Raw genomic sequence first — 12,164 nt, 5'->3', positions numbered from 1 at the left:
TGTATAATGGTCATGTGAGAAAGGCGTGTAGATACCTGGAAGAGGAACTGCCGGCGCCGCAGGTAGTCAGCCAGTATGTCTAGCATTCGTACCATCTGGGAGAAGATGAGAACTCTGTGACCTCGCTCCTTCAATCGCAGCAGTAGTTTGTCCAAAAGAACCAGCTTTCCACTACTGCGGATCAGTAGCTTTAAGAGGAAAAGAAAGCCAAGCAGTCATTGGTAAAGCTCATCTGATATGCTCTTAACTGGTGTCCACCCAAAAAACTCAACCCCAAATTAAAGGAAGCTGGCAAAAGATAATGCTATTTAATTTACTGACATAAGTTAGACTTACTAAATAAAATCTGACATATGAAGCAGTACCAGCAAAATGTTTAAAGGTGAACAGAAATGACACAATAAAAATCCTGTCTGTTTAAATGCTCAGAACGGAGAGTGAATCAAAGAGAATCTTTAATGCATCTGCTGGTTTCCTTAGCTCTGCAATCTTTTTTGTACCGACACTATATGCACTGGACTTCAGTTCATACGATTAGAATTGGCCTATCTGTTTTAGATAACTTTAGTTGTGATCAGGTACTATATGAATAAAACAAATTGGCAAATTGGTTCTGGTTCTTCTCTCAGTTGGTGGATTGCCAACTGGCGTCTACGTGTTATAGTGTGATGCGGCCACTGGGGGGCAGTGCCAGAAATATGTGGCTCAACCTGCTGGTCTGTGAAACTACACAATGAAGACTGCCGTCTGAACTTTTCACTATTTATGGTTTTTGGCACTTCGTCCTCTTTGTTATGAAATTGGCTGATGCTGGCCCCTATCAGTTTAAGCTAACTTTCAACCGATCAGCATTCAGCTTAGTATTGTAGCGTAGTTTCCAGACACTGTTAGCTTTTTGAAGGACTGGGCACAAATCTGTTTTCATTGATTGAGGCTAGATCAACGCAGACAAACGCCTCCCTGCTGACATGAACATGCCGTGCCCTAAGTTGTCTTTGTGTAACTGTGATGAAGCAACCGAGGTTGACTTCCTCTTTGCTTTAAAATGACTTCTTCCGAGTAAATTTACATGAACTAGAACACCAGTTTAAAGGTGTAGTTAATCAGAGTTGTCCAATGTTATCCAAATTTCTTAAAACCAGTAATTGACTTTAACATCCCACTACTTGGGAAACACCAAAATTCTACAAACTAAAACCTGTTTCTATTACAATTTATTTGGAAAGGTAAACCTTAAGAGACCTGTAAGGCTTCGGCTCTGTTGAGAAAGTCATTGTCATCTGGAGGCTTGATAAGGTAACAGTGGTTACAGCACTTCTTCAGTTCCATCATGATGTTCAGGAAGCCTGATGTGCTGCCTTTGACGCCTTTACTGAGAGCTTTGTAGTTCCTGGTCAGGATCCATCTAATTATAAGAAAACACATCACTACTATTAGAACATTTAGAAATAATGAAAAAACTCATGGCAGCAATAAACTAACAAGATTATTGACATTTCAAATAAGCAAGGTGTGAAAAAAGATTTCCTAAGATTTCTGAGCATGATGGGGAAAAGCGAGCGTCTCACCACAAGACTCAAGGACTCAGAAGTTTAACCTATGACGCTACACAACAGAGGACATCAAGAAAACTTTTGCCAGACACAAGAAACTTGTGCTGGGAAAAAAAAAAAAAAAAAAAAAAAAAAAAAAAGGACCAGACTCAGTGAATAATTCCCTACACTCCCTATATATACGTAGATCAGTGAGCAGTGCTGACCAACATGTCATTGGGGTCATCAGGTGGGAATTCACAGCTGCTTTAAAGCAGACTGCAAGAAAGCTGGAGAGACAGTGGCGTTCCTCTAATTTAGAAGAGTCTCAATTAGTCTGGAAAGATAGTTTAATAACGTATAAGAAAGCCCTTCGTAAAGCTAGAACTGCTTATTATTCATCATTGATAGAAGAGAATAAGAATAATCCCAGGTTTCTCTTCAGCGCTGTAGCCAGTCTGACTAAGAGTCCGAGCTCTGCTGAGCCAGTTATTCCTTTAACTCTCAGCAGTGATGATTTCATGAGCTTCTTTATCAATAAAATTGTTTCTATTAGAGAGAAGATTAATGGAGTCCTTCCCACTATTATCAGTGATGTATCATCAAGTACAGCAGCTTTAGAAGTATCTTTAGAACCTGATTTGTATTTAGACGGCTTCTGTCCAGTTGATCTCTCTGAACTAACAACAGCAATAGTCTCTTCTAAACCATCAACTTGTGTTTTAGACCCAATCCCAACCAGACTGTTCAAGGAGGTTTTCCCATTAATTGACACTTCCATATTGGATTTGATCAATCTGTCTTTGTTGACAGGACATGTACCTCAGACTTTTAAGGTTGCTGTAATTAAACCTTTACTTAAAAAACCTACTCTTGATTCAGAAGTGTTGGCTCATTATAGACCTATATCCAATCTCCCTTTTATGTCTAAAGTTCTTGAAAAAATAGTTGCAGCTCAGCTTTGTGATCATTTCCACAGAAATAATCTGTTTGAAGAGTTTCAGTCAGGATTCAGAGTGCATCATAGCACAGAAACTGCACTGCTGAAAGTTACCAATGATCTCCTCTTAGCCTCTGATAGCGGACTTGTGTCTGTGCTTGTCCTGTTGGATCTCAGTGCTGCATTTGATACGGTCAAATAATAATATTAAAATCAGATATTAAGATTTTCTTTCCTCCAACAATGGGTTGTGTCCAGCTCTTACTTGTAATATTGTTTCTGGATGGCACTCATCTCCACTCTGAGGATCTGCTCCACTTTAGCTGGCAGAGATTTCTCAACATCTTTCTTGACGCGACGCAGCAGGAACGGTTCCAGCTCTTTGTGCAGACTCGTGTAGCCAGAGTCTCTACCTTTACCATGCTCGTCCTCAAAGATCTCCCAGGAGTGAAACCTAGAGAAAACACAAGGGCACTATGTGTAAGCTGGGTTGGAGTTTTTTTTAAACCACGAGCTGTCCAGCTTTACCATTAACAACAATCATGCAACTACAATGTGCACAATACTATTTTTAAGGGCAAATAATAAAAGACACATTTTATTTTTGCTGCTTTTTGGGGGGGGGATATTTATTTCAGTCAAGATTGAGAGACATTACAAGCTGTCAATCAGGAAATTCGACTTCTTTAACTAGGTCCTGAGAATTTTTTTAAAGTCACAGATTGAGCTGCCACAGAATACAGCGTCAGCATAGCTCTCTTTTTGGTGGATTTTAGAATGTGTTAGGGCTAAACTTTAACCCTAATCCCTGACAGGGGACATTTTTGTCCACTTGGGGTGAACTTTCTTCTCTAATTTCACACTGTAGATAGTGATACTCATCCTATTTGGTCCAGTTGTGCATTTTTGACTATTTTTTCGTATGTCAAACACACATCATATAAAATGCAATTTTTCATTGTGTAGAAAAAAAAACAACTTAATTTCTGAAAAGGGACATTTTTGTCCTCTTTTAAAACGACCTAAAAACATCATATATTAATATTTTTTTCCACTTTTTTTCATAAATCTTTTATTCCACTTCAGTTCTGATCATAACTACCAAGTTTTCAATTATTTTCAAAAAATTAACCCTTTAGATGCCAATTTGAACTTTTTAGCCCAAATTTTAAGCCTTTAGGTGACAGTATTTTCAAAATATCGAATGCAAAGTGGAATTGTTGAGTAGGGACAATTATGGTCTGGGATATGTCAATGATTAGCAACAACATTGATTTTTAGGGATTTTAAATTTTTTTGTTATGCCTGATTTAAAAAAAAAAAAAAAAAACAAACTCCTTAATTTGTGAAAAGGGACATTTTTGTCCCCTTCTAAAATGATCCCAAAAATACCATATATTAATATTTTTTCCCCACTTTTTTTTTCATAAATCTTTTCTTCCACTTATTTAAAAAAAAAAAACTGCTGCAGTAGAAGAAAGATAGATCTGCTTGTGTTGAAATTGTTTTGTGCCCGTCACTGTTTTCGATTAGTTGGAATCCCTACTTTTAAGTGTAAAAAGTATAATATTAATTCTTTTTTTTTCTCATATGTTTGGAATTTGACACTGATGGTACAACGCTGTGCTTTCTTTCACTGGTTTGGGGCTACTTGGCTAAAAAACATTTGCAGGTAGAAAGTTTAAGAACCACTGGTCCAGTATTTCAGCCTGTAAAACTATGTTTGGCCTGTGAAGTGTTTCCATATGTCAGACCTGTTGGTTGCTAAAGGGCACCAGAGAGTCGGTGAGGAAGAAGTGGAGCCACCTACTTCTCAGGCATAATGAAGTGCAGCAGGGACCAGAGCTCTTTCAGGGAGTTCTGCAGCGGTGTGCCCGTGATCAGAAGCCTGTGGTTGGATTTGAAGTCGATCATGGTCTTGTAGAGGAGGGAGTCATCGTTTTTAAGTCGGTGCGCCTCATCCACACCAATGAAGGCCCAGTTAACACTGCCCAAAAATGACTGGAGACAAACAAGTTTTCCCTCAGCTTCCATCATTCTGCAGAGCTTGTGTTGAGAAAACATGAGGAGTGACAAACAACAGGAAGACTGGGACACAGTAAAGCAGCTGCTGACCTTGTCTTTAAGAAGAATCTCATATGTTGTGAGGAGAATGTTAAATTTCATTCTCTTGCTGTGGATATGCATCCACTCGTGTGTTCTGATCTATTAATTAAAAACAAAGTTAAATGACAAGAAAATAAGAATATGAAGTTGCAGTAGTTTAGTTTTTTTTTTTTTTTTACCATGTTCCTGCTGCTGATGTCTCCGAGGTAAACAACAATATTCATTTGTGGGGCCCACAGGTGGATTTCCCTCTGCCAGGAGGTTACTGTGGAGAGGGGCACCACCAACAGAAAGGGCCCATACAGCTGGTGCTCATTAAACAGGTAGTTGAGGAAGGAGATGGTCTGGATGGTCTTCCCTAAGCCCATCTCATCAGCAAGGATACAGCTGTTTCCTCTAGGAATTAGAACAGAGCAAAGGTTCATATTTCGGGTCACATTGAGATGTAACAGCTGGATATTCTGTATACAGATGTGGTTGTGGCATAGCAGGGTGTGTTTCCACTGAAAACCTGATTCATAAGACAGATACAGAGTGCATCTTAAACGGTGCAAGGGTTGCAGAGTCTTACTTGCTCCAGGAGTGGGCCATCCAGTTTAAACTATCTAACTGGTAGTCTCTGAGCTCCAGTCCATCCCCTCCTATGTAAGCAGGCTGCTTCTTCATGGGCACGAACCTGGGTCTCTGTTTCAACACCTAATGGGAACAGGACCAACTGTGGGTTACGTTCACATCTTTAAAAACACCTCAGTGGAAGTGATAATACCTTCCAGTTTCCATAGCATTTCGAAAGATCTGGAAAATATGAGGAAAACAAGAATTTGCTAATAATTTCAACCATTAATTCAGTTGGAAATAGGAGACAGACAACATAAATGATGAAACTGAGAAATTTGATTGTTTTTTTCTTTTCTTCTAATACCTGCTCACCTGGTGAGTCTCCAAACTTTGAGGTTACTTGACAACAGGTGATTCTTTCACAGCTTAAAGTGTTTGTCTTATTGGCTGATCTGCAACACGGGCAGAGTGGTGACTGAGGTGTGGTACCTGTTCTGGTACTACACCTCCAGTGTGTATGGCATCCGTCTCCATGAGTGTGACCCTGTGCATGTTCAACAGGTGCCAACCTGGATGGGTCAAATGCGGAGGAGTAATCTGCCCAACTGTCTGGCTGTGTTCCCCAGCAGACTGACCAACTGTCTGGCTGTGTTCCCCAGCAGACTGCCCAACTGTCTGGCTGTGTTCCCCAGCAGACTGCCCAACTGTCTGGCTGTGTTCCCCAGCAGACTGCCCAACTGTCTGGCTGTGTTCCCCAGCAGACTGACCAATTGTCTGGCTGTGTTCCCCAGCAGACTGACCAACTGTCTGGCTGTGTTCCCCAGCAGAATGACCAACTGTCTGGCTGTGTTCCCCAGCAGAATGCCCAACTGTCTGGCTGTGTTCCCCAGCAGACTGCCCAACTGTCTGGCTGTGTTCCCCAGCAGACTGACCAACTGTCTGGCTGTGTTCCCCAGCAGACTGCCCAACTGTCTGGCTGTGTTCCCCAGCAGACTGCCCAACTGTCTGGCTGTGTTCCCCAGCAGACTGACCAACTGTCTGGCTGTGTTCCCCAGCAGACTGACCAACTGTCTGGCTGTGTTCCCCAGCAGACTGCCCAACTGTCTGGCTGTGTTCCCCAGCAGACTGACCAACTGTCTGGCTGTGTTCCCCAGCAGAATGACCAACTGTCTGGCTGTGTTCCCCAGCAGACTGACCAACTGTCTGGCTGTGTTCCCCAGCAGAATGACCAACTGTCTGGCTGTGTTCCCCAGCAGACTGACCAACTGTCTGGCTGTGTTCCCCAGCAGACTGACCAACTGTCTGGCTGTGTTCCCCAGCAGACTGACCAACTGTCTGGCTGTGTTCCCCAGCAGACTGACCAACTGGCGCTCTTCTCTTTTTAAATGAAAGAACCAGAGACCCTTTCTGGGCTCCTTCTCATAAGATGAATAGAGGCACACTGGAAAACTGTGGCTTGAGATTCTTTATGAAATTCTCAAACGCTGCATCATTAGTTATCATCCTCATCTGTGTGTTCACATAACACCAACATCAATGAAAGCACCAATAAAACAACAGTTTACAGCAGAAAGATTCTCATTCAGAGAAGGTCTTACTCATTTCAGCAACACATTCTGAGTGTTAAAAGGGCCTGGCTCTGCCTGTAACCATTTACAATATCCATGAGACACCAAAACAAAAAATACCACAAAGGAGGCCCCAAACAGCTCAGGGATGAGAGAAAAGGTGACGTACCTGTGGTTAAAGTGCCCTTTTCCTCCACTTTCATTAGAAGAAACAATCAAATCCATCAGTTTCAACAGATTTATGTTGTTTTACTACATTTACTTGATCTATTTTCATTGTTTTGGAAAGTTGGACTGGATTCCAGTTAAAAGCCATGACTATCCAAGCATTAGCAACACACTGGCTCAGATCAGGCCTCAGACACCCAGCTTACCTTGCAGTCTTTGGATGGAATGCTCTTGGACTGGTTCCTGCTCATGTAGTCGTCAATGCATTTCTGGAACTTTTTACCAATCAGAGCACCATCCTCCCAGCTGCACTCTGAATATGGTAAACCCTGCCACTTGCACAGGTAATCTGGGTAACCAGCAGCTGACTTCTGGTTTGAATGTCCTGTTCAAAGAAATCCAAACACCTACTGATTTACAAATTTCAGGGGTATCAAATACATGTACAGTGCTTTGTAGATGCAACAATACCTATGATTCGCTCTACAAGCTGATATTGAGAGTGCAGGTCGTCCATCAGTTCTTCCTGACAGTTGAAATATTCTATATCTTCTGGTGAAGCCGCCTTTAACCTGGAGATGAGAATGCTCATTAGAAACTCCTCAGAAGGTACCAAATTACCCTTGTTTCACAAATGATGCGTTTCATCAAGAATGAGCAGCCTATTAACATGAGATGTAAGATCCAATAGATGGTGCTGGTTTCCACTGAAATAAATCAGGTGTCCATTCCTTTACTGGCAGAAGTCAAGTGCTGTTGTTATTATTTATGTTAGGCTATTATCATGTTCAAATCATACAGCATAGTCTTAAATGGAACTAGCTGAAATCACAAAATAAGAATAATAACATTAATAATGTTAGATAAAGCCTGTTAAGCAACATTTGGAACTCACACAATTCTATTTGGCATAAAAAACTGCCCGGAGTGAACAACGATTAGGAACATTTTAATGCCATATAAAACCATGGCTTAGAATTGTTTATCCACAAATCGCCTGGTAGAGAACTTATTTTGCATTCCAACAGGTAGGCCAACACATTTGGTTTTGACACAACTTCTTTCACTTTGTTAATCAACAAATCAATATTGCAAAACTTATTTTGCAAATAATGAGTCTAATTTACTATTACTCAGCTTATTTAACAGCACAATGCATTCAAACATTTTGCAATTTATGTTTAAATAAAATCTTTAAAAAAAAAAAAGAAGAAGCCATCTGAAGACATAAACATAATCATGGCTCGGTGGCTCAGTGGTTAGAGTCGGTCGTTCAATAACCGGAAGGTTAGCGGTTTGATTCCCACTCTCGCCACTCAAAAAAAGTTTGGTGGAACTGACAGCTGGAGGGGTGTCAGTCCACCTCCTTGTCACGGCCGAGGTGCCCTTGAGCAAGGCACCGTGCTCCCCGGGCGCTTCATGGCTGCCCACCGCTCCAGGTTGGCATCTGTCTCTGAATGTGTGACCCTGTGCATGTGTGTGTCAACAGGTGCCAACCTGAATGGGTTAAAAGCCGAGGACAAATTTCGTGTGTATGCATGACCAATAAATCGGATCTTAATCTCTGATCTAACAGTATTATTTCTCTTGAGATTAGTGCAGTACTCTGTAAAAGGCTGCGCAACAGCGCCAAAACCTACCAGTGGCCATAAAAGGAATGAAACATGTACTTGTTGGGAGTTTCCATAGAGTGAACAGGGAGAAATAAGGTTGACGGTGTTGAAGTCCGGTGCGGGAGGAATGGAATACATTACGACATATTTTGGAGGGCCGTAAAAAATGAGGTGGCGGGCCGTAGTTTGGGGACTATTGCTTTAGAGGAACACTTTTTAAGATTTCTGCTGCTCCTTCAAATGAAGATTCCTCAATGAGCAGAGCAGGAGCAAGTGGAGGATGTCTCTCTGGGACAGAGCTGACTGTCACCAACCATGAATAGAGATGTTCAACAATCCTCAACTCTTTAACAACAGCCATCATGTTCCTACTCCTCAGGAATCCCATTCCCTCCACAAGGTGCACCACCAAACCATGTTTACATGTTACAATGCGTGAAACAACACGCTGCCCCTCTTAATTGGATGAGCAACTCCTAACATTCATTCCTATTGAACCCAATAGGATCCGTCTTTATATGAAGTGTTTTATCCTGACTGGACTGTCAAGCCTGATTAGAAGTGGTCCATGTGTGTGCAGCTAATGTTTGTGTATGCTGTCAGGCAGAAAATCACCATCAGCAGGTCAGGGTTAGGAAATGGTAGAAAGGCACCAATGGCAACATTCTCAGTTTCTTTGAGTGACAGCAACACCTCATGGGGTCTGTCAGCTCTCATCTAGGTAATCCTGAAACATCCCATAGTTAAGCTGCTATAGGCCCAGACTGCTGGGGGGCCTCATCTGTCACACCTTTCCTCTCTTTATGTATATGTGACATTATTGTGGTCATTAACTCGTGTTTCCCTGTTCCAACAGATATCCTCTGAATGGTGTTACAGTGCCGGATTATTTTATGAATAATTATGATTACAATTAATTGAATTCCAATTGGCTTGAATTGGACTTTATTATCTAAGTGCCTTGAGATGACATTTGTTGTATTTGGCACTATATAAATAAAAATGAATTGAATTGAATCTTGACAGAAGTATTTTTCACATGTACATGGAGGAGAACAGAAATGCATGGAGACACTGTTGTCCATCACCTGGGTACAGTCTCCTCAGAGGTTGGAACATTGACTGTAAGACTGTGATCACGTTGAACTGAAAAATCTGAAAAGTCTCACCATTTTTTTTTCTCCTGATCCTTCTTCTTAAAATTGTCCAGTTTCTTCATGCCCCTGACATTCTGGAGCTTCAGGGTCTCCTCTGTCTCCCAGGTGTTATGGATGTGGGCCCAGTTCTTCCACTTGATCAAATACTGGGTCTCACCAGCTTCTTTGTTGGGGCTGAAGTTGCCATTAGGGTCTCCATCTGCTTCTATAGCATATACAGTGGTTGTACTTCCTGTGGCTGTTAAAAGAAAGAAGGGGACACTATGTCACACATTCCATCCTTGGAACAAGGCTAAAACACTTCCTTTTGCTTCCAGGAGGTGAACAGAACACAGCCACAGGAGGATCCAGCTCCTTCAGTTCATCTGGACCTCCATCACTCTCCCCGACAGTTCAGAATACTAATAACCCACAATATCATTTTCCCTCCACACTTCAACACGAGCATTCACAGCGTTTCTTACCCCTTTTCCTTCCTATCCTGCTGTCCATCACTCTCTCGATAGTTTCAAACTCCTCCTCCTCCGGCTGGGGAACATCCTCACCCAGAACCTCCACCAAATCGTCCGAGTCCGTCTTCATCTCATCGTCCTCTTTGTAGCTGATGTTGACCGTGGCTTGCCGCCGGGGCCCCGCAGATGCCATTTTCATGTAGTTATCGTTCTCGTCCTCGGAGGAAGAGCCTTTCTGGGCTTTCTTCCTCTGGGTGATGCTTTTCTTTCCATTCCGAGAAGTCACTCTGAAATGAGAGGGGAAACGTTGAGTATGATACACTCAGGCCCCATCGGCGCAGGCCAACCTCAATTTTTACAAACAGAGCTATTCCATCACAAGGATGTCCACAACATTAAGAATTGCAAAAGATCGTGTTATGTAGGGGCGGGAATCTTTGGGCACCTCACCATTCGATTACCATTCAGGGGCTACGATTCCATTAGAAAGCGATTATTGAAGGGTCTTTAATTCATGTAGATTGATGCACTTTTTCACAACATTTCTTTTTGTCTCACCTAATAAGCATTCATAGAAACAAGAGTTGAATTCAATTCCTTTACATCTTATTAAACTAATGGAAATCGTTCAAACTGGAACGTTACGTTGGGTGGGATGGAGTTACGCCCTGAATTCAAACAGATGCGTTGTGTCTGCGCTCCAGCTCTCTGCAGCTCCAGGTCCAGCAGCAGAGCTGAAAAGTTTCAGTGCAATCTGTTGGTTTCCTTAGCTAGGAAATTGCTTTTGAATTGGCTCTATATGAACGAATTGGATTATTTTATGAATAATTATGATTACAATTAATTGAATTCCAATTGGCTTGAATTGGACTTTATTATCTCAGTGCCTTGAGATGACATTTGTTGTATTTGGCGCTATATAAATAAAAATGAATTGAATTTAAATGCTCCGGAGCCTCCGTCACAGCTGCGAAGCCTCCATCACAGCTGGCGCTCCGGAGCCTCCGCAGCAGATATAGAGCTTTCCTTTTTGCCGGACGCCGGAGCACAATACAGCAGCAGCACAGATTAGATGGTGCAGGACAGGAAGTGGCGCACAGAAACAAAACATCCGGTTAATTTTCAAAATAAAAGACAACGTGTTGATGGAGGATCATATTTCCCTGCACTTCATCTTGAAAACATCATAATAACGTGGCTCTTGTCCAGTTGGCTTCCGCCGCAGACGTTGCAGAAGCAGAGAAGACCAAAGGGACATCCTGTCCCTGACAACCAGCAGCCAGTGAAGAACATTCCCCAGAAGGTCAGCATTTCATTAAGTGGCTCTGCATAAAAACAGGACTTTCCCAGGACTGTGAGGAGAACAGCTCTGTCCTAATTACTACATGATCATGTGATCGCCAATCACTGAGAATACCGCAGTGCTTATTGAGCTGCTGTAGAGGCCATGCTTTCTGTCTTCTGCCCTACTTCAGTGGCACATGAACGGAGACACGTTCAACTCCTATGTTTGACGACCACATTTTGGTAACATTTATCAACCGATGTGAACAACAGAAATTTACTTTCCAAGTTGAATGAGACCAGCAGCGGAATTAATTTAAATAGCAGAACACAGTTTCTATCATCAGTTATCAGTTATCTATTTCAATGAGGACTGTTCTACGTGAAATTCATTCCCTTACACTTCCTGTTTGTGTGCTTGGAAGGCAAACGGAAATATGAACAGAGAACAGCGATCACCTGTGTGCTGTTCAACTGTTGGAGATTTGGGGGGGGGAGAAGGAAAGCTCGGCACAGCCTATGCTCTGACACATGCTGCTGCATCATCAGCACCAACACACACAACTTCCAAAGGATTCTGGCTCACCTGGGTCATCTTAACACAAGACTAAAGCAGCCAGATAAGTATGCAGCGTATAGGGATGCTCAGATTCAGTCCAATAAAACAAATGGGACTGGGTGGTGGAGCCCAGTACAGATGGAAAATAAACTAACAGTACAAACTCAGGAGCTTTTGAAGGTAAAAGTGAGAGCTTCAGCAGGGGCCAGTCCCTCTACTGTCAACCC

General features: G+C 42.2%; 1 protein-coding gene across 6 annotated transcripts in view; it reads right to left on the bottom strand.

The window, feature by feature from the left end:
• chd1 (chromodomain helicase DNA binding protein 1) overlaps positions 1-12,164 on the bottom strand; it is a 55,723-nt gene that overhangs the window by 37,307 nt on the left and 6,252 nt on the right. For all 6 annotated transcript variants that reach the window (XM_075456217.1, XM_075456218.1, XM_075456219.1 and 3 more), the window contains exons 6-16: positions 10,107-10,381; positions 9,655-9,880; positions 7,344-7,444; positions 7,079-7,257; positions 5,150-5,274; positions 4,758-4,974; positions 4,588-4,677; positions 4,283-4,473; positions 2,738-2,926; positions 1,243-1,405; positions 36-188 (exon numbers count right to left, since the gene is read on the bottom strand). In XM_075456217.1, the coding sequence (XP_075312332.1) occupies positions 36-188; positions 1,243-1,405; positions 2,738-2,926; positions 4,283-4,473; positions 4,588-4,677; positions 4,758-4,974; positions 5,150-5,274; positions 7,079-7,257; positions 7,344-7,444; positions 9,655-9,880; positions 10,107-10,381 (1,909 nt within the window). The remainder of the gene's footprint in view (positions 1-35; positions 189-1,242; positions 1,406-2,737; positions 2,927-4,282; positions 4,474-4,587; positions 4,678-4,757; positions 4,975-5,149; positions 5,275-7,078; positions 7,258-7,343; positions 7,445-9,654; positions 9,881-10,106; positions 10,382-12,164) is intronic.

This window comes from Odontesthes bonariensis, chromosome 22 (assembly GCF_027942865.1).
Source record: "Odontesthes bonariensis isolate fOdoBon6 chromosome 22, fOdoBon6.hap1, whole genome shotgun sequence".
Lineage (NCBI taxonomy): Eukaryota > Metazoa > Chordata > Actinopteri > Atheriniformes > Atherinopsidae > Odontesthes > Odontesthes bonariensis.
Note: the sequence above shows the minus strand (reverse complement) of the source record. Positions and strands in the feature narration are given on the sequence as shown.